The following is a 22,156-nucleotide window of genomic DNA, read 5'->3' on the forward strand; positions in this document are numbered from 1 at the left end:
GAATAATTGAATAGCTCTGTCCTAGCTACCCCTTCGCTATGGATAGATGAAAAGTGGGATAGTTGCGAAATGCCAAAGAGAGAGGATTGCATTAAGGAACATACGTTTAAGGGCGCATCAACTTACTTGAAATTAATCAGCAACATTTACCAGAGCTGCACGGGTCGCTTCTGCTTATAGATCGCTCGCTGCTTGTCTGTATGTGTGAGCGGCTCTTAAGTGCACGTACATCGTTAACAGCTTAATTGCTTGGCCATTTCCAGTGCGTTGACGTCATGACAGGTGGCAGAGCGTGCACGAGGCTAAGTCGCAGCAGCGGGAGGCTGCCCTCTGGCTTGTGCTTTTCCTTTTCAATATGTTTGCTAGTGTATTCCTATTTTCACGTCTTCTTTTCTTTTTTCTTCTGGTTTGTCTTGGTTTTTTCTTTTATATGTTGCAGCTAATCCGTTTGCGTGTACGCGGCTAAACTTCTGCGGCTTCTACGACGCCTCGCAGTTCAGGCTGTGTGGGAGGGGGAGTGGGGAGCATGCGTGTGCTCGCCTTTATGCATATAAATCCATGGGAGGCTTTTACTTAGCGCTTAAGCACTTGATCCGTTGCGCGACATAAAGATATTACATGACAAAGCGATTTTGCCGCTTAGTACACACAAAAACACATGTACAAACCCACACACGCGTATACTTACACACACACACACACACGAGCACGATTACACTCGCGAAATTTCACGTTTAATGGTTTTTACGACTAATTTCGATTCGCTCTGGAATTTAATTACCGTTTTTGGCCTATTATTTGCTTAAATTGTATTCGGTTTAATTTACCGTAAATATATTTATCAAACGCTTTAGTCGATAGAAAAAATTACAATAAATATTTGATATTTGATATTTGATATTGCATATTTTATAGCTTACATAAATTAGTTTTTGATCTATTAATAAATCAAAACTCAGACCGAAATTGATATGTATCGTTAAAAGTTGAGTTATTATTAAATTATGTTGTCATTTGTAACTTTGCTCTCCCTTTTTTTTTTTTTTTTTTGCGCAGTTCCTTTCACATTAAATGTGCATCAGAATTTATTGGTTGTTAAGCTGCAAATAGAAAGAGAAGCAAGCAAAGATATAGATTTATCAATTATCGAGCAGTGGCATAAAAAGTGAATAGAAATTTCAAATACTTAAAACTTAACTAATTGTCATTTGTCAGTCGCTCCACTTGGAGCAACTTTTATCTGCGCGCGTCTGCAAAGTTTTTATCTGCCGCTCAGGTGAGCAACTAAAATTAAAGCCTTTGGCTGCCCCGCCAACCACCTAGGCCTTGCCTGCACACAGCACGTTGTAATTACATCAGCTCTGAGATTTTATTGCCACACACACACACACATACAGTTGCAAACACACTCAGTGGCACTCACTCGCACACACACACACTCCACACGGAGTGGGCATATAATTAGAGCATAATTACGGCTCGACTAATACTCGAGTATCAAGTAAGAGTAGCAGAAAAAGAATTAGCTGCCGGAGGGGAAGCTTCAGTCGGTCATCTATTAACTATAATCAACGCCAAGGCAAGCGGAAATAGACAGATTTCCGGCTATTAAACACTCAGCAGCGCGGCAAAAGCCGCCAGGACGGGATCTCAGACGAGTACACTTGAAGAAAAAGCCGCCCAAGTTTGGCATTGAGAAAGCCTCTTGATAGCAGAAAGTTGTCGTATAATTAATATAATTAATATTAATTTATATCGAAAATGCAATTACTATTCATTTATAAGAATCAGGTAAGATAATTCCACTGCCTGTGCAAAATTATCTAAAGCAATTATTTATATTACATTTTTTGCAGTGTAATTTAGCTTGGTGTACGGCAAATTGTGTGGTATAAATTGAAAAAAATGTTAATTAGCCGTAATTTGCCTGCAGCGCGTAGGTGCCGGGTAGCTCTTTTGTGTATGCCTCTTTTGACATTGACACACACACACACACACATGCACACAAACGTACACATGCACGCAGCAGGTGTTGCCAGCATGCTTAATTTAGTAATGAGCCCATTCCCCGCAATTGGCACACTCTGGGCCTGGGCCTGGGCCCCATCCATTCGGCTATCTTGCCAGTGAGCTCATATATTAGCATAAACAGTTCATTTATATCAAACTGAATTTCGACTGTTAGCTGCCAAATGGGGCGTGGCACATCGAATGCGTACACAAAGGAAGAGGCAAGGAGACGGTGGGGCCTAATGCGAATGCATGACAACCAGGTTCGATTAGCCCAAAGTACACATTACACATGGCAAATGGCAAATGGCGAATGGCGAACGGCGAATGTCGAATGGCAAAGCGACAGGCAGCTATCAAATGTTGCAGTAGCGAAAAGCGAAAACAAACAATTCCATAAACGAAACTAAACTCTGGCTGAGTAGCGCATAAAACGCTATCAAATTTCTTGTTAGCAACAATTTACACATTTTGTGCGCTTATTGTTCCAGTTCGCCCCCCTCACTCTGAAAATATGAAGAATATATTTTCTCGATTCAGTTGACTCAAATTCCTGCACTCTAGTTCATTCTAGTTCGTTTCTCTTTTTTTTTTTATTATATACTCGTATATTTATTCTTTCTTGTTCTGTGCCTCGTTCGCTTTTGGTAATATTTGGCGCGACCGAGCACGCGATATGGCAATTGATAGAACGTCGGGTATTCGATACTTCCTATGGCTCGCTTGCGCGCCTCGGCGCCGGCAACGACTCTGGCGGCAAATAATAACCAATCCTCGGCACCCACGGAGGGACTGAGGTAACAGAAATAAATCTATAAAACTTCTTTGTTTTTACCGTATTCCATATTTCCCTCGGCATGGGCGTTTAAGTGTCTGTGTTTCTACATTCTGGTAAATGATTAGCAGCGACATGGTGTTTGCCTTTTGCTAATGATGAGCTACAGCAGGCATTGATTTATTATGGGCCCCCTGAAACGAAAGGTAAGAGCCACCGACTCACCCACTGCTTACGCCCGGAAGTAGGCAACGGAAAGTGAACTTTACCTGTTACTATTAAAGCAACTGTCGCGACATTTCGCTGAATCTGTTCGTTTTACTACGCATTACTGTTAATGCTGTTCTTTAACGATAACTGTTAACTCTTACATTAACTGTACATGTTACGGTAACTACTGTTATTTGCTGTTCCAATTATTTTTAAACACCAGTGTTAGTTCTACTATACCTACTCATAAATCTGTTCTTGACTGTTAAATGTTATTACATTGACTGTAAATGTTACGGTTCCCACTGTTACTGATCATACTCTCTTTTCTGTTGCCTGTTTGATGTCATTTTATTAGCAGTTCCGATTATTTTTAACCATCACAGTACTCATAATACTGTTAACTCTTAACTGTTAACCGGTACATTGACTGTAAATGTTACCTTTACTTTTGTTACTGTTCATATTCGCACTACTTTTATCTGTTTTACGCCACTTTATATGCAGCTCCAATTATTTTTACTTTAGTGCTACTATAACCCCTCATAAAACTGTTAAATCATACCTTGACTATAAATGTTACGGTTCCCACTGTTACTGATCATATTCGCACACCGGTTGCCCGTTTTACACCACTTTACACGCAGTTCCATTTTGTTTTAAGCATCGAGGCTACTGCCACTCATATTACTATGGCTAAGAGTATCAATATATTATGTTAGTATTTGCTCTTTGTGGAAACATAATGTTTCTAATTTCAATTTTTGGCCGTAATATTTTAGTATATTGGAAACTAACGAGGCGTACCGCTTGCCCATGGCCTTAAACGAGTACGCTAGTGGAAAATGCTTAAAAGCTGCAGCAAGCAAACAGAGAAAACAATAATATCAGATGTGCGTCCGGCGATGGGCAATATGATGCATGGCCTGCACATACATAAATCATGTCCGCCTTTTGTACGTTCTAATGGAGTTTGACTTAGTTTTTGCCAATTTTTCAACGAGCAAACCGAGAAAACGGCCCGCGGCTACAATCGACATGGCTGGCCATCGCATCAGTTTGTTATTATTGGACAAAAAGATTGAACAGAAACATTATGGAGCCGGATCGAATGATGTAAGCCCTAACGAAACAAGCCAGCAGCAGCCGGCAGCAGGAGGCACATCAGCCAGAAACCGTGTCGTAAATTTTGATAAAACATCAGAAATTTAATTAAGGTTGGTCAGCTCAACGTCCGTTGCAGAGAGAGAGAGAGAGATCTACGGCTGCAGCTGCCGGACCCTGTCACTGTCGTTAGTGTGCGCACAGCCAGGTAATTTATATTGTGGCACGGTGCGTCGCCCGTGGCACAGATTGCAGCAGGCAGCCGAAACTAAATATCTATATAGTTAAATGTGCACTAGCATATCACTTACAGGGCCAACGCGACTGGCGGCTCGTGGGAGCTGTGGTGGAGCCTGCTGGCAGGCAGGCATATACGCATATCTCGCACACGCACACACACACGCAGAGACACACACACAAGTGGCCGCAGATAATAGCATAACTAAAACCGAGTTGTTTTTTTTTTTTGCGGATCGGGCGACGCGACGACGCGAAATGCGAGTGGAGTAGGCGTAGAGCCACGTATGCTTATGCAGGTGTCAGGGCTCTATTTGCGGCTGCTGCGGCACGTTGCAAGTGGCACGTTGTGAATATTGCAGCTGGACGTTGAATTTGCGGTTTTAACACCAGATCCTATTCGACCGGAATGTGAACGTTGTCGTTGCGGCGCACAAGGATACCGAATTTGTCGCTGTGGCGAGTGTAACGCCTGTCCGCGACTAAAGTTGCGTGGGTCATAGTTGGTCAGCGAGCGAGAAAGAGCGAGAGAGAGAGAGAGATAGAGTGACTCAGTGCGAGAGAGACAGAGAGAGCACAAATCACACACGCACATACACAGTAGCACACATGCACATGCTTAATGCATGTCCTTGTATATATATGCTTCACGAGAAACTCTTGTTTGACGCCTTTGGCGGCAAGTGAACAAAATTACGTCAAGTTGGCGTTGGCGATTCGAAATTCTGTTAACGGCTCACTGAGTACGGCTAACTGAGCACTTATCCTAAATATCCGCGTGCTGCGCGTTCATTGCTGGACTGCGGCAAACTGACAAACGCGCCCAAAACGTCGCTGGCATTAACCCAGCTTGTGTTGTGGCACGAACACGAGCGGCCCATGCACTCCGGATAAAAGTGCGAAGCCAAAGAGAGGCAGCACGCGCCGAAGAGAGAGTGCTGGCTGCTCTTTGCCTGTGGTCGGCTCTTGTTGTGCTAGGCAGGAGCTGGCACAATCGGTTGACTGTGTGCCGAGACTGAGTCCGGGGCTGAGACTGAGGCTGAGGTTGAGGCTGTGGCTGTGGCATGGAGTGTGGCTCGGACTGTGGCATGGACCTGGCCTTGTTTTTATACCCTGAACCCATTGAAAATGGGAAATCAGGGTATAATGGTTTTGTTAAAATGTATGTAACAGGCAGAAGGAGGCGTGGCAGACCCCACAAAGTATATATATTCTTGATCAGGGCGACGAGCTGAGTCGATTTAGCCCTGTCCGTCTGTCTGTCCGTCCGTCCGTCCGTCCGTCCGTCCGTCCGTCCGTATGTTTGAACGCGTCGATTTCAGAAGATATAAGAGCTAGAGACTTCAACTTTTTTTTCAAATGTCCGTAAAAACAGCGCGCATATCGAGTTTTTCACTAAAAAACGATAACTCATTCCGATAGTTTTTTATCGATAAAAAACCTTATCGAAGATCACTTAAATAATTATATCTCTTACATCTTTCAAGCTAGAGTCTCCAAATTTAAAATGTATATTAAGATGTATTTTTGACAATTTCGGTTTTTGTTAAAATTTACCCCCCACCCCTAAATCCACCCCCTCACCCTCATCTTTGTAAAAGTCGTATATCAAATACTAGAGACTTGTGCTTCGGTATGCACATACATTTAAACATCATGATTACGTTCTGTAAGTTTCATTACGATCGTACGTCTAGAAATTAAATTATTCAACAAATAAGTTCTCATAATATTGCCAACACTGCAGCGCAACCCAAGCGCAATAGGTTATAAATTTATAACTCCTACATTTTTAGAGCTATAGTCTCCAAATTTTAAAAGTATATTCCAATGCATTTTATACAATTTCGGTTTTTGTTATATTTTGGATACCGGCTCCAAATTCACCAGAATCCCCAGTGAAGGTCAGATTCTAGTATAGCTAATTGTGAATGATTTGATTTGATGTTTTCTTTTAAATGCCAAATATTCAATAGAATATGTAGATCATATGCTGAAAGTTTCATTAAATTCGGTTTAGTCAATCGACGTTAAAAAATAACAAAATGTTTGGCCAATTAACAAACGCACGTGCTGCAGCAACAGCAGTTTTCCAATACGTGTGCACACATACATTCAAACATCTTCTAGCACATTCTTTGAATCACATCAGCAGTTAGTTTCGTTTAGTTCTGCTAGATGGCGTTGCATCAGTGAATCTATTTCAGTTTTGACATTGCAAATGAGAACAGAGGAGTGGCGTCGTGGTAGAGGGCGCGGCGCTCGATCGCGAGGTCCCAGGTTCAAATCCTGCTGCTTCAAAACTTTTATATATTTGTGATTAAATTTCTCTTATATTTTTTCAAAAATCGAAATTGAAATTTTAACATTTTTATTAGTTTGGTTGTTTTTGCACATTCTTAAAGTCACATCAGCAGTTAGTTTGACTTAGATTTGGTAGATGGCGCTGTAGCAGTGAATCTATTTCAGTTTTGACATTGAAAATTATAACAGAAGGGTGGCGTCAAGGTAGAAAGCGCGGCGGCTTGATCACAAGGTCTCGGGCTCAAACCCGGAGCGTGTCGGAATTATCTTTTTTAATTGTTTCAAAATTTTTATTTATTTAATTAAATGAGTTTTCTATTTAATTTATATTTTTAAATACATCGAAATTGAAATTTGAACCATACTAAATGTGCTTTTCTATTATTTTGGTTCAGGGTAGTATCTAGTCGAGCACTCTCGACTAGAGTTTTCTTACTTGTTTGGTTTGTCGTGCGCTTAAGATTCAATTTGGCACCAGAGCACACACACACACAGCTTGGTCCTGCACCCACGCATGCCTCCACTAGGCCCCCCCGCCCCCACTCGAACACCTTAGCAGCGCATGCAAACCATTTGGCGGAAACAATTGGGTCAATTGGTCATGGCTGTCAAGGTCTTAAACTTTGGTATTTATGGCATGGCATGCATTGTAATTTTTACAATTTTCCCCTCTATATTTTTTGTTCCTTTATAATTTGTTAAAAACTCATTCCAGCACATTCAGCTGCATGCGGAGAGCGCGGCACAGGCTGCGGTCTACGGGCTGCCTGCTGGCTGCCGGCGGCTACCAGCTACCAGCTGCCAGCTGCGTGTGTTGCATGTGCCGGCAATTTCCGCCAGAGTCGCGTGCTTCCGCTTACAAGCCGCACACACGCAGAGGCCGCTCCGCTCTGTGGCACTTAAGTATCTGTTGGCGCTGCCAAAGCTAGTGACACCCCTCTGATAATATCTGCAATTTGCCTGCCATCCAAAGGGGATGCATAACAAATGCCTGCAACGTTGTCTCGCTCGGCTCGGTTGTCGCAACAACGGCTGCCGTTGTCACAGCAGCTAAATTCATATCAACTATTCAGTCCCTAAAACAATGCTAAGCAAAGACCTCACTATATTTGGCATGCCATAGGCACTTTAATATAATCTGACGGGGTTAAAGTAGTTGCATATCATTTTAAGTTGAAATTTATTGAGTATGCCCATTGTAAAACAATTCAAAGCCTTCATTACTCACCTCTCAGTATATTAAGCTCACAAAGGGGTTACTGGCGTGCCGCGTCTGGCTTCAATAAACATTATTATTATCATTAAACTACAAAAAAGGATATTATATATTATATAAAAGTATTTCGTCGCCTTCATAAATCTAGCTTAAAGTTAGCTTAGCGTTCTGGATGAACGATTAGGACGCGTCTGGTGTGCCGTGCTGTGGCCTGGTACTAAATGTTATTTATTATTTAACTTTTAGCAGCCGCAACTTTTCTTCTGCTTTATGTTGGCCACATATTTCGCCTGTCAATAAGGCGAACAACTCTCTTCGCTCAGTTTCAGGGGTCATAAATGGCAGTAAATTAATTTACGTGCGTCACAAGTGCGCTTAATGGCTGCATTGTGGGCGTGACCCTCGACAGCCGCCTGCCCAACTGTTTACAAATCTCGAACTCTTGTCGTATGTTGACTGGCCGGCAGGCCAGTTAGCTCATCCTTTCGGCATGTGAAATGAGTGTTTGCACACATCCTGGGAACTGGATCGGCTGCGCTTCATACGCCTTGAACATTTTTGTGCCACATCCCTCGGTCAGGTCTCGCTGACGTTTTAATTGCATTCGGAGTGCGCGGCGGCTTCACTGAAGAGCGATGATTAGTGACAGCCAACAGTCAACCAGGCAGTGGGCCAACAGTCAACCAACCAGTCAAAAGGGATGGCAATTTAGCTGGCAAGCTGAATGCACGGGCCAGACAGATGGCATAATCCGGACCGTTTGAGAGCGCAGCTGAAGAGCAGCTACTAAATATTTCATTGGCGTATCGTACAATTGGCACAGACACACACACACACACATACACTGAGAGAGAGAAACACATACATACATACATGAAATTTGTAGTCCAATGGCCATTAGGCGTACATTTTCTTTTCTGAAGTTGCGCTTTTGCCTCATTTTTTTTTTTTTTTTTTGTGACTGCCGCCCCTGGAGCATGAGCTATTTCTCTAACTGGCCCCTAAGCCCCATTGACCTGCATGAACCCAGCGCCTGGCCCGGCCAGACAATGCAGTTAATCTTTAATAAGCGCAAGTGCAGCTGCAGCTGCGCCGACAAAGTCTGCCTCGCAGCTGAGATGTAGCACCGAATCGAAAGCCAGCATTTGGGCATATAAATAAATAATTTCTTACAGAGGATAAGAAATGCAATTGAAATACGAAAGAATCAGTCAGCCGGAAGCAGCGACTGCCAAACACTCTATACCCAGGTGGCTAGCCGAAACTAAATTCTATTTAAGCTGGAGTTAGAGAGTAGTTAAGAGGTTGTATTTACTTTAAATGTTGTTTTTGTACACAATCATTGTTCATTAAATTGTAGAAAATTTCGTATCATGGCCAATACAATACTACACTCTTTTTAAGTAACGAAAGAACAAACGGGCTTATCATTTTTCATCCGCATATAAGTATTTACATTTACAGAAAGCAGTCGCAGTAAAAGACGTCACGAAGGACTGACTGCCAGCTGGCAAGAGGTTGAAAAATTGAAAAAATAAATCTATAGCTAAGTGCTTGAGTCATTTCGGAAATTGAACAACGAATATCCGCCCTTCGAGCCGTAGGCCAGTGAGTGAGTCCATATTTGCTTAAGAGTCTAGCAGATTGTTACTCCATGGACAAGCCAGCTGAAATAATGAAAAGAAACGGATGTTAGTTCAATGACCAGTTCGGAGGTCAAGCACCCACGAGCCGAGCATCTGCTCCATAAAATGCTGTCACGTATTTCGTCGCCTTTCACGTATGTGTCCATCACAATGTGAGCAAAGTTCTCAGCTGGCGCAAGTGCAGGCTCAGGTTTCTAATTTAATTGAAAGTCCTGCTGCAAATAGTTGAAAGCCAACTTGTGGGTGTTCAATTTGGGACACTTAAAACGGACAACATGTGAGCTGGCTCGACTTGCAGCTGACCCACGTTTGATTTGACCTTTTCGGTTTGGTGCCAAGTTGCCAATTGTGCTCACCCAGGCGTGGCCACATCGATTGCTTCAACTAATTTTAGCTCATTACCAACTCGAGCCAAATTAAGTTACACTCATTGAACCACAAAGGCACAGAGCAGACAGAGTCCAGCGCTAACAAGCTATAGAGCAACAAAATATTTATATATGTGAGTATGTGTGAGTATGTGTGAGTATGTGTGTATGATGGTTAAGTAAATTAAGTTTCAATTGGCTTTCATTAAGTACGAAAATAGTTCTGGTTCTTCGTGTAAATAAAACTTAGTTTGCAAATGCTTTGAATTTTTGAAAGCAAATACACAAAGCAATTTACACTTGGCCGCGTTTAGTACTTGTTTAGGCATTACTTCCACAGACTTGATGCAATTTACAACAATACCCTATAGTAGAGTGAAGAGAAGGAGGTTAGAGCAAACTGATAAACTAAATAATGAGTATTAAAAATATCGTCATACAGTTTATACATCAATATATTAAATATCCTAGACAATTCATATGATTATATATAAGCAATGATATGCCCGCTCTTCTAGTATTACAGGGTATACTCTACACACCGAACAATGCAAATGGTCAGCACACATCTGTTCATTGTTCGGCTGAATTTAGGGGGGGCTACATTAGAGTGCACAGTCGAGGCCAGAGAGAAGGAGCTCTGAAGCAGGTGCCATGCCGTGCACACCTGTCCGCCTTTTGTTTCTTCAATTTGTCCGGCTAACAACGAAATTGCCACACAATGAGCCAAATCACAAAGCGGCCCGAACTGCCGCCAAGCGTCGCCAGTGGGTCCCCGAACAGAACTCATTGAGTTGAAGCACTCCGTTTATTGTTTTTTTTTTATCCGAAAGTCTTGGCCGGACGGCCATCGGTGTTTGGCAGTTCCGTTTGCATACCGGACGTCTCAATTGACAATTTAATTACGCTGCGTGCTTTGCTCTGGCCCGAGGCGAGTTCTTACTCCATGCTTGTGGCAAGTTATTCCGCAAGCTGGAACAATATCCACTGTTGGTGCAATCGATTGGATGAAGAGCGCTGCCCTTGCCCTGCCGGTATGCAGACATTTAATATTTACTCTGGCAATTTGCTTAATTAGTTTGTGAGCAGTTGCGGGGCAGAGGCTCTGCGGGTTATGCATTGCCCTGCATTAATGAGGCAGCTGCATTCAGTTGCTTATGCAGCGCTCTGTACGCACACTCGAGGATGCTGTGCAGCCTTGACAGTGTCTTAAGCATTCCTTATCCTGTTAAAGCTTAAATCGTACGATAGGAGGCCACCCTAGGTGTGCGTGCGTCTTAAAGTAAACACATCAATAACAAATTAAACACCTGCGCCCGAGCTTGAATATAATCGTTTAATTGCCAGCTGAAAGTTTAATGCCCAAGGCTCGGCGTTTGGCAAGGCGCCAGGGGAACTGAAAAAAAAAAGAGAGCGAAAATACCAAAAAATAAAACTTGGCTCAACAAATTGGCTCGCGCTTCGGCTGCATTTTGAGTGGCACTTTAAGCGGCAAGGAAATCAGCGCACTTTTCCTCTGTCTCTCTCTCTCTCTCACTGTCGCTCGCTCTCTTTCTCTATCTCTCTTTAGCTATCTGTTGTAGGGCTCATACATTTTTGTGTTTTGCTTCTGCAATTTAAATAGTTACACCCCCGCCGGCTACACCCGCCCCCAAGCGGCGCCCCAGCCAAGCAGCTCTTCAACGGAATATGAAATTTGAATGCCGCAGCCGGCTTCAGTTACTTGCTGCGGCGGTGTTTGTGTTGCGATTCCGCTTCGCATTTGAGCCAAGTGAATGGCCGTAAAAACTTTAATTAAAATGGAAACCTTACAATTGCATTGTGGCCATGACGCTGCCCGTCGCGACTTTTTAATTTAATTAAAAATGGCGCAGCTTAAAAGCAAGCCCAGAATACCGCCTGGGCGCTGTCTTTAAGCCATCTCTAACAATTCAATCGAGTCGTAATTCATCTTTTGCAGTTGCCTGGCTTGCCTTTAAAAGGTAAATAGAGACACGGACAAGTTAAGCAAACAGGCTGAAACTGATTGGCAAACTGTCCATGTAATCGGAGATACAAATGAAAATCAATAATTCAGCCACACAATGGGCCAACACGGCGCAGGCGGGACAACAGCGGCTCTTAAAGTGACTTTCACAACAACGACAACAGTAGCAGCAAGAACAACAACAACAACAATAATAAGCAGAAGAGCAGCAACAATAACAACAGTCAAGTCTGTGCAAGGCATAAATAAAGCAAGGCACGGGCCAATGAGCCGAGCCACCTTCTGCGCCTTAAGCTGGCAGCCAGCCGACCTGCTTATTGTGTTGTACCGGCTGCTGTTCCTTTGTGCCACAACAATGGCCCAGCGCTGGGAGTGAGGGCGAGTGGTAGGCCAATAAATGGCGTAGAGCATTAAATACAGCGAGCGGGTGCAGTCGTCGAAGGCGTGTCTATGACAGACAATAAGCGGTTCAAAGGCTATGCCAATGCCGGCGTTTTAATTGGTGCGTTTGCTTTTATCTGGCACCGACTTGAACCCGCAGCTGCCGCAGCTGCCGGAGCTGCCAAGGCGGCCAAGGCTACCAGCTGAAAGTTGGCTAGCACGCCTGGTGTATTAAATAATTGAGTATATGAAATTGTAGCCGAGTAGAGTATTCCCATCACAAACACCCACCCACCCATACACACACACACACACACAGTCGAAAAGAGCAGCGCTGACAGAATTTGTAGCATACTTTCCTGCGCGCTGCTTGAACTTTTCAGCAAGTTATAAATAACATTAAATGTTTGATAAACAAAATAAATCAAGCCAAAAATGAAAACACCAAACACAATGACAACACTGCCACACAGCCACAGCAGTGCATTAAATTTGCCCAACAGCAGCAGCGGTAGCAACACACGCACACACACACTCACACACACACATACACATATACTCACTTTGCAAGTAAACGTTGCAACATTCTGTGGCGCATATAATTTTACTTTTGCACATGCAGCGCCCCACATGGCCCCCACCCGCCAAACATTGTTTCACACCTTGTGGCAGCCGAAAGAGAGCAGCGAGGTGGCAGCTCGAATGACATGCAAACTTTTGGCCCAACACACACACAATTTAGCCGCCAGCCCGCCCCAGGCAGCACATGAGTAACTGGGTGTTAGAGTGTGCCAGAGTGTGTGTGTGCGGGTGCAAGTGCTGGCCATTAGCATTTGTCAAGTTGCCAATAAAATGCCTTTGAATGGAGTAAATTGACTTTGGCATGACAAACAATTCCATGAACGTTATCCTGCCGGCCTCAGTCTTGACTATTGTATTAAAATATTTGCCTCGCATGACTTGCACTATCATACGCCATCAATACCTGTGTGTGTGGGTGTGTGTGAGTTTGTGTAGCTATCAGTGGGTTACCGAGTTACTTAGGGGTAATTTATGAACACAGAATAATTCCTAAAAAATACAAGGTGCGCCCTGCTGCACTACCAAACTCTGTTAGGTTAGCTCAGCTTGTTCGCAGTTACAGAAATTTGAATTGTAAAAATAAATACACAGTTATTCAACTCAGAATATGACTTATGCATACTGAATGGCTGAGTTTAGCTTAAAATAATATTTAGTATAACATAGTTAAGTGAGCTGCAGGATGCCTGAGTAGCGGTGCCTTATGAATAGCTAATCGTTTCTCGCAACTTGCCAAATTAGTTTCACCCGAGCTCAGCTCAACTCGTTCTGAAAGTCATGCAGCCATTAGAAGCATTTCTTGCTCAACTCTCATTTAACTGGAAATGAGTCGCAAGCTAATGATACGCAATTGATATGCGTGTACTCTGCAATGACAGCTGCGTACGAATGTGAAGTGTTGCTATCAATTTGTCAAGAGGTTGAACAATGCTTCGCCAGCATTACACAAATGTTTGCGGGCGTTATCGTTATTGTTTACACGAACATCAACAATAAATCCATACAGAGAACCAATTAAATGTGCCGCCCACAAGCAGCACGCCCAGCTCTCCACTGGGCCGAGCGTGTCCGAGTGCCTGTGATAAATGGCCGGCCATATTTTTACACTGCCAACAATTAGTGCAAACGAAATCAAATTTAAGCAGCGATACTCTGGCTCCAAATTTAGCAAATCATTGTATAATATGGTCGGGTCCTTGAGAGTCGAGTAGTGGCAGGCAACGTGCCTGACCAACGGGCGGTCCCTGATATTAGACTTGGTAAAAGGAATACATAATAATGATGTTTAGGGCCGTCAGGCATGTAGCGAGCCTCACATAGTTGCCATTTTATTTATGACACTTGCACGTAACGCCCAGCAGCAGAGATAATAACAGACACACCAACATCAACACACACACACACACACACACTAGCACTCACACACACACACTCACAAATTACACTCGCACAACTAGTCTCCAGGGCACAACTTGCCAACAGGCGCAAGGAGCATAAAGCGCTGAGACATGAAAGTAAAAGTAGATGCGGATGTGGATGTGGATATGTAAATGGAAATGGTAGGCAACGGCCACTTCAGAGAGCAGGCTAGGCCTGGCTAGGCCAACCCCAGTCGAGCCAGAGCCAACGCCAGAGCCAAATAATTATCTTGGCGCATAATCTCGATCTGATGTTTTTGGCTAACCAGCGGCAAGCAGCCATCCCCGGCCAGATCTTGTCTTGGACATGCTGGCTTTTGTCTGAGTGTCTCGGCCTCGACACGAAAATCTCAGTCGCACACTTTGTATCTGAGGCGTGTGTGTGTCTGCGTGCGTGGGGTGAGGGTGCGTTGCCTTTGCTTGGAGGAACATGAAAATTATGCTGATTATGAGATTGGCCTTTGACGGGCCGCCACGCCCACTGGGCGTTCACACAAAAATCGCATAATCAGCGTGCTCGGCGTGTGTCGCGTATGCGAAAGTGTCAAGGTCCGAGGAGCCCAATAAACCTAATGTGCTTAATAGATTAATTAAAAGCCGTACGCCGTACACAGCAGAAAGGCGACCGGCCCATAAATGGCTCACAAATGAATAATTCGTGTGGCGAATGCACTCCCAGCTGAGCGACTAAGTGCCCATCAAGTCGACAAGCCGGTGAGCTCTGTGCACGCTGCACTCAAATGAAGACCACTTTTGAGGTGCTAAATTAGCGCACGCATTAAAAGCGCATTACTCATACGCAGCGTTGATCTCTTGAATCCATAAGCAGCGCGCACACACACACACACGCGTCGCCACTCAAACTGAAAGGCTTAATAGAGCCATCGATACACACATAAATGCATATATAACACATATATGTATATATATTTGTGTGTGTGTGTTTAGTTTTTATAAGCATGTACATTGGGAGCCAAAATCATATACAAATGGCCATAAATCCAAAACGTAAACTACATAAATTAGAAATTTGTATTTATGCGAACGTTTTCGCTTTCGAGATGCGGATCACGTACAGGGCTTTATAACCGCAACTAGGCGAACCTTTTGCTGATTACGACGTGACCAGCAAGCGAGCCATCGAAATGCTTACACGTAATGCTTACCGTATAGCCGCCACAAATGTTTTGTGTGTGTCTGTGAAATTATTTTAAATTATTTTTGATAATTGAATGAAACACACGAGCATGAAAATGATTTACTGCCATATTTCATAGTTTCAAAAACGGCTAAAGCATAACGGACTGTTAACACGCTCTTTAAATGTTATCCGCGCATGCGTCAATGCCGCAAGTCTTGTGGCTGCACTAAGAACAGAGCGCAGAGAGCAGGAGACGGAGCAGCAGTTGCTGTGACAATGGGCACGTGTCCTTGTTTACACAAAGTAATGAAATTTGAACAGCAAGCAGCATCCAAAATTGTACGCATTCTAGACTTTATGTGTGTGTGTGTGTGTGTGTGTGTGTGTGTGTGTGTGGGTGTGTGGGAGTATGGGCCGGAAATTGCGCATAAATGCGACTAATTTCATTAAGCAACAATGCGGCCAATAAACATTTCCGAAGCATCAAAGCAACATCCAAAGTTTGGCCAGCAACAATAGCAAGCAGATTTCAAATTTCAATGCATATTAATGAGTTCTCTGATAATTGTATTGAAAACTCGCATAAATTGTTGCCAATTCAGGCAGTGTTAGCTCGGAGCTCAGAGCAGCAGAGAGCGACAGCTAGCCCCCTTATGCAATATCCTTTACAATATCCTTCAGCTTGTGTTTAATAACCTTGGCCGCATTCGCATTCGCATTTTCGGCATACCTTAACGCGAAATCTATTCGTCGGGCTTTCATAAGTTTATGGCTTCCCTTTGTGCGGGGCAACATAAATTACTGCCGCCTCCAACAGTGGCATCCATTTATTTCGACCATATTTTCTCTTGGCCAGCCTTGAGTGCAGCAAAATGCAAAATATCACGTCGAAACAAAGCAGCGACAGCAGCAGCAGCAGCAGAGGCAGAAGCAGGAGAAGTCGCAGCTGCAGCTGAGATAGCAATGCAAACCTTTTTCGGTTAAAATATGCAGCTAAATTCACGCTTCACGGCAGCTGCGACTCGGGCCGGGCACAAGGTCAGCCACAGCCGGCTTAAAGCAATTGCCGTTTCAGATTTCAAGTAATTAAATGGCAATTTAAAATGTACGCAACTCCTGAAATAGATGCACGGACACTCACCAATGGTTCATTGCCAAAGTTTTCACTGTAAACTACATACAAAATACTTTTAATCCCAATTTACATAAATATTTATGCTGATGGTGCTGAAATCTGCCACAGTCCGACCCTCATCCCCCCCTCTACCTTCATCTCACACCATTGGCGCTAATGTGCCTTAATCTTTAATGAGCCAAGTTTCGCTTGTCTGACAATCCGCCAGTCGGGCAGGCAGACGGGCGGGCAGTTAGGCACTCAGCCAGTCAGCCAGTCGACTAGTCGCGGCTGGGCTTCGGTTTTAGATTTTGGATTTTGGATTTCGGATTCAGGATTCAGGATTGGTGCTATGCAGTACGTGTTGCCATTTGGCGAGCTGAGGTGCCGCCAGCGATGACTGAAGCTTGGCATTGTAAACTACTTTCGAGCCACTTAGCGGCGCTTTCCCATCAACGGCATGTCGGCCGAGAGATACAGTTGCCAAGATCTAATTATAAAGATAAACTGTTATGCTCGCCCGCACATGTGGGTGTGCGCTCGCCTATCGGTGTGTTCGGCATTTAAATGTGCGAGCAATTGCCCTAAATGTATTGCCGGCAGCAGCCGAAAGAGAAGCTGGGGCATTGAAAAGTGTTTACACTAAATCAATGCCAAGCTGAATACCAATAGAAAAGCTGCTCAATCGGTGAAATGAGCCGAAACTACTAAAGCGATTCAGGCAGAGTGGGTAAAGTACTCAATAGGTCTGCTATAATCGTAGATTGACGTTTGCCTTTGCAATAGATTGTTGAATATATGCGATGTTGATATATCGCATCACTTAACGCATAGCTGCGAAAACTCTTGTAATTAAATTGATGTCAGTTAATTGATGTGTACTGAGCGCCAATATTAGATCAATTTATCATCGTATCATACTACAGTCGAGTCTCGATACCTCGCTAAATCCCTTTGAAAAAAGTTCTCGAAAATTCATTGAAAATTGAGCCTGTATTAGAATTAATTTCGTTTGTTCTCAATTTTTATATTGATCCTCAGTATATTAAAGACCGCAGAAGTTATAGAAAATAGTAGCACAAAACAAAAACAACAAAAAACATTTTCCCTGTAAGTACTAGTATTGTTATTATCGATCAATATCATTAAATATGATTATCAACTAAGAAGCTCCCTTCAACACTTTACATTGCCATATTAAACGATCAGTATCTGAGCTTAGAGACACTACAGGGTATGTCCCAGTCTACATCATAGTCATTCAAACTATTCACTCGCAATGCAGACCATAGATATTTTGTATCTGCACACTTTCATTATAATGCTTTTCCGTTTTGGCTATACGTATATGTATTTACTTGTAGATGGACTCTTTAAGCTCTTATCTCTTATCTCTTAGTCGCGCACACCCGCCAAGAGCGCTGTTTGCAATCTTGTTCGTCTTCATTTTCATTAGAGAAGCGCGCGCTGCACTTTGCTGACAGCAAAATCCACACGAAGGCAGGACTTCTGCTCTTTTCCATTTGCCTGTGGCCCCCAAGTGATGTGCTCGCTACTTATTTTAATTGCTCAACATTTTTCACAACTCTTGTTTCGTCTGTGTGGGTGTGTGCGTGTGTGTGTGTGTACATGAAGCATGCTTTTAGGAGTATTCGCATTGTTCGCAACTCTCAACTCGCAGCTTAATCGACTGATTTAGAAGTTTATTGCATTGCCCATGCTCAGCCCGGCAAGGGAAATGGCGCCGGACATGAAGGTATTTAAACGTTGTGCCAACTGTGAACTGTGAACTGCAAACGGGCGAACGGCGTACTGCGAATTGTGGACTGGGCACTGGCAAATGGGAGCTGGGAGCTGGGTACTGGGATCTGCAACCAGGGTCTTCTGTCGGCCACTTTATTGTCTCGCTTCCTGGCCAATATAAATGGGCTTCCGTGCATAAAGCGTATAATGTTGGATGGCAAAACGAGCGCCTCGACATAAAAGCGCCAGTTAAAAATGTGCTTCAATTTATTGGGCTGCATTTAAATCGCCAGCAATCGCACCCACTTCCAGCTCCTTCAGCCATGTTTGTCGAGCTGAAGGCTCAATTTTGCCATAAATATTTAACTCATTTTCACTGGCAATGTGGCAGCCGCTTGAGTGTGTATATGTGTGTGTGAGAGTGCGTGCGCATTTGTTTGTCCTTGACCGTTGCGTAAATAATTATGCGGACAAGCCATTGTCCTTTATCCCTTGTCTTGTGTCCTTTATCATTGTCAACGCCCCTGCAGCGGCGATGCGTACAATTAAGTCAAGCAGCCCGAAATCCTTCGATTTATGCCGCAAACATCGCATATTAATGGCTGCTTATAGAAACGATGGCCCATAATGCTACAAATAATCCATAAATATATATATGTATATACAGATATTGACTGCAGTGGCACATGACAAATTTGCATACGCTTTTTCTGCGCATCCTAATGGCTGTTATTTGTAATAATTTACAGCGCGACGCGTGCACATATTAATTAATTTCAATTCAATTTGCGACGGCTGACATTATTTATAATTTATCAATTTTTTTACATATAATATTTTAATTGTTTCCATTTGACTCATTAAAAATTGTGTAAAATTTGTTTATTTTTAAAAGCAATGAAGCAATTATCGCCTGCCCATTAACTGATTCAACACTTGTCACAAAAGACAATTAGAAAAACTCATAAAATAAACCCGTTAAACTCAAAAAAGTTAGCTGCAATAAAATCGCTGATACACGGGGCGTATGATTATTTTTTTTTTTAAACTCATCTGCCTAACGGAATGAGCGTAAAGACTTTTCAACAAAATTTCACATACTCATGCATATTAAGAGACTGGCATAGATGAAACAGTTCCCAATTTTCCAATGAGTAAAAAAATAAAAACAAATTTTTATTTTATGAATATACAAGAAGTTTAGTTAAAGTTAGAAAGGTTATACTAGGTCAGATTAGGTTCAAGCCGACTTTTCCTTCGGTAAATATCCAAAGTATGAGCGTAAAAACTCGAGACTTACGAAAAGCAATACTGTGTGCGGCACTAGCCGTAGAAGGGCTGGTATCGAGCCCTTGTAGAACGCCATGGGCCCCTCTAAGGCTGTTTTGTAAAATACATCTGTAAGGTTTCTATACACTCCAGGAGCCGCATTCATCGAACGCGTTTTGGCCACGTCAATGGGTTGGGTAAGAAGCGTTGCTGCAATGGCCGATACGATCGACGAGAAGACGTACGTATCGGCGCGCTCTGGAAAGCCTGCGGATAGTAGAATGTCCTTAGTCTGTTCATAGAAAGCAATTTGTCCAACGGTCATAAAAGCGCCTCGCAGCGCAGCAAAGGATGCGCCATTAAACAGACTGAAGCAGCCCTCCTCCTGGCAGACGCGCACCAGACCATCAAAAACGTTCCTGTAGCTGAAATTTACAATGAAAATGTTACGACTAGGCCCATTCGATCAGCGCTTATGCAGTTGCTTACTTTCTTCTGTTCTCTAGCGGCAGCTTGACATCGTTCTGCAAGCGCACGTTCAGCAAGTCTGCCGGCGCGCCGATGAGTCCACCTGCGCCCCCGCTGAAAGCGGACAGCAGCACTTTGCTCGTCATCGAGTGGGTGTCCACGACGCTGGTGCCTGCAGCATATATGCCAAAGCGTGCCATGGTATAGGTGTACTGACGCATCAGCGAAGCAGATATGCCCTTGAAGAGAGAGTATATGCCGTGCTGTTTGACTAAAATGTGCATGAAGCCGACTGTCGATAGTTTCTGTTTTCTTATCCTCTTCTGCGTCTGCATCTGCACCTTTACCACGTCTAACGGATGTGTGACTATCGTTCCTAATGTGCTGGCCAGACCACCGAAATACCAACGGGAAACGCGTTTCTCGTTATATGACATGATGAATTTAGCGTACTTAGTACGGATTTTGGCCTAATAAAATGTATATATCTTACATCATAGGTATTTGTCGCAACAAATATTATTAATTAAATAAATTACAAATATTTGTAGCTACAGTAATTGGACGAAATGGAAAATAATTTATACTGCAATACACAAATGACGCAAATCGCAAGGCTAGCTGACGTCATCGACGCAATGAAAAATTACCCCATTGTTTTGTCAATGCGTCCAGAGACTCATTTGCGTGACTCCAACCAGTTGACGCAGCCACGTCTAACAGGTTGAGTTGCCTTAAGCTAAGGTATACGAATAGAAGATGTACTGTAGGGAGAGTTCACGTATACATATCAATATGTATTTAGAGAGTGTGCTGACATATGTCGCATGGCTTTACTAAAATAAATAAGTTAGCTAAGTAAACTAATATAAGAGTGTGAGCTTCCTAAGTTATATCATTTGAGAATATTTTCTTAGAATTAGACTAGAGATTCTAATACCAAATATTGGATGCAAATGTATATTGGATTTATATGTTAATATGATCATATAATACAAATAATATCCACCTCGACTTATATTGGATTCATATGTTAGTGTGATCATATAATACAAATAATATTCACCTCGATTTATCCTACTTGATAAATCAAAATATTATTATACTTTTAACCAATTCTAGTCCAAGACACTGATTAAAACACAAATCGAATAAAATATTCAATTTTATATTCATATATATGTATAATATACCCTACTTCAAAATACTTTATTAATCTATTTGTACTGGCTTACAACTTATACTAATTTTAATAAACTTAGTTAATTTCTTTGTTTTGTTTTACTTAATAAATTTTTACAGCCTGCGAGATTAAATTGTACTAGAATTTATATCTATCCATTTTGTACTTGAAAATGATATGAACTAAATGTAGTAAAAATGTGGATTGCCCTTAGACATGTCCTGTCGATAAAAGTTCATTGTAAATCACAAATTTGTAAATATATCATATAGGCAAGTTACCCCCATTCGATGCATCACGATCATAAGCACAACACCAACCAGACTACACATCCAATTGCCCACCTTCGTTCTCTTGTTGTCATCCAAGGCGCTGATATATTCGTAAATGAGATAGCCCAGGCACAGTAGACACGCGTTGAACGTAAATATGACTATGGCACCCTTGATAAGGGAACGCACCGAGACTCCATTAGCGCGATCTTCTGGGAAGAGAATAGAAATCAGGCGGCACGTGTCAATGGATGGGCAACTACTTGAGACTTACTTGCATGTGAGGGCTCTGATTTCTCATTGCTGGCATCTCCTTCCTCAATTGTATTTAGCGAAGTCATCGTTAAAACAGTCATATTTTCACTTTATTAACAATCATTTACGGCTCAGCCTGTACTAAATTTAATATTGTAACTCTAGGTTTTGAATGAGAACTCAAGGCACGCAATAATTCGATTAGCCTGTGCTCAGCTCAAGCACCTGAATGCCAAATCATTTACACCTGATTTACCAAACAACGCCAGATCCAATATCAGATCCCCTCCCCCATCCCCAGAGGAGCAGCTCAGAAACAAAATGTCGAGCAAAATGCTCTCGACACGCAACCGAGCAAAGTGCCAAATACAAGGCACGCACATTTTGATTATGCTAATGATGGTTATTGTTGTTGTTTCTGTTGTTGATGTTGATGTTGTTTTTGCATACCATTGTTGTTGTTACCGCTGGTC

General features: G+C 42.8%; 3 protein-coding genes across 4 annotated transcripts in view; all 3 read right to left on the reverse strand.

The window, feature by feature from the left end:
- Gfrl (Glial cell line-derived neurotrophic family receptor-like) overlaps positions 1-5,160 on the reverse strand; it is a 107,851-nt gene extending 102,691 nt beyond the window's left edge. Inside the window, exons 1-2 of the mRNA XM_018113246.3 lie at positions 4,411-5,160; positions 127-1,100 (exon numbers count right to left, since the gene is read on the reverse strand). The gene's annotated coding sequence lies outside the window, so the exon portion shown is untranslated. The remainder of the gene's footprint in view (positions 1-126; positions 1,101-4,410) is intronic.
- A 14,239-nt stretch (positions 5,161-19,399) lies between these two features.
- Positions 19,400-20,784, reverse strand: Dic2 (Dicarboxylate carrier 2). The gene is made up of 2 exons (XM_018098182.3): positions 19,995-20,784; positions 19,400-19,930 (listed from the first exon to the last, which is right to left on the reverse strand). Exons 1-2 carry the CDS (start codon positions 20,408-20,410, stop codon positions 19,477-19,479), a joined length of 870 nt encoding a protein of 289 aa, XP_017953671.1. The 5' UTR covers positions 20,411-20,784; the 3' UTR covers positions 19,400-19,476.
- A 455-nt stretch (positions 20,785-21,239) lies between these two features.
- Positions 21,240-21,914, reverse strand: LOC108649167 (uncharacterized). Of its 2 annotated transcripts, none has more exons than XM_018098184.3 (3): positions 21,703-21,914; positions 21,438-21,637; positions 21,240-21,377 (listed from the first exon to the last, which is right to left on the reverse strand). In XM_018098184.3, exons 1-3 carry the CDS (start codon positions 21,782-21,784, stop codon positions 21,339-21,341), a joined length of 321 nt encoding a protein of 106 aa, XP_017953673.1. In that variant the 5' UTR covers positions 21,785-21,914; the 3' UTR covers positions 21,240-21,338. The 2 variants fall into 2 exon arrangements, with proteins under 2 accessions (XP_017953673.1, XP_017953672.1); XM_018098183.3 differs by having other exon boundaries at positions 21,438-21,640; positions 21,703-21,912.
- Positions 21,915-22,156: the final 242 nt, after the last annotated feature.

This window comes from Drosophila navojoa, chromosome 2 (assembly GCF_054131105.1).
Source record: "Drosophila navojoa isolate 15081-1374.11 chromosome 2, UAZ_NAV_1.0, whole genome shotgun sequence".
NCBI classification, from domain to species: Eukaryota; Metazoa; Arthropoda; class Insecta; order Diptera; family Drosophilidae; genus Drosophila; species Drosophila navojoa.

Bases quoted from the DNA above. Each gene is read 5' to 3' on its own strand.
- Dic2 (XM_018098182.3), bottom strand. From the start codon at position 20,410: ATGTCATATAACGAGAAACGCGTTTCCCGTTGGTATTTCGGTGGTCTG. The intron at 19,931-19,994 runs GTAAGCAACTGC...TGTAAATTTCAG, and splicing joins CCGCTAGAGAACAGAAGAAA to CTACAGGAACGTTTTTGATG.
- LOC108649167 (XM_018098183.3), bottom strand. From the start codon at position 21,784: ATGACTGTTTTAACGATGACTTCGCTAAATACAATTGAGGAAGGAGAT. The intron at 21,641-21,702 runs GTAAGTCTCAAG...TTCTCTTCCCAG, and splicing joins ATCAGAGCCCTCACATGCAA to AAGATCGCGCTAATGGAGTC. The intron at 21,378-21,437 runs GTAACTTGCCTA...TTTTATCGACAG, and splicing joins TCGTGATGCATCGAATGGGG to GACATGTCTAAGGGCAATCC.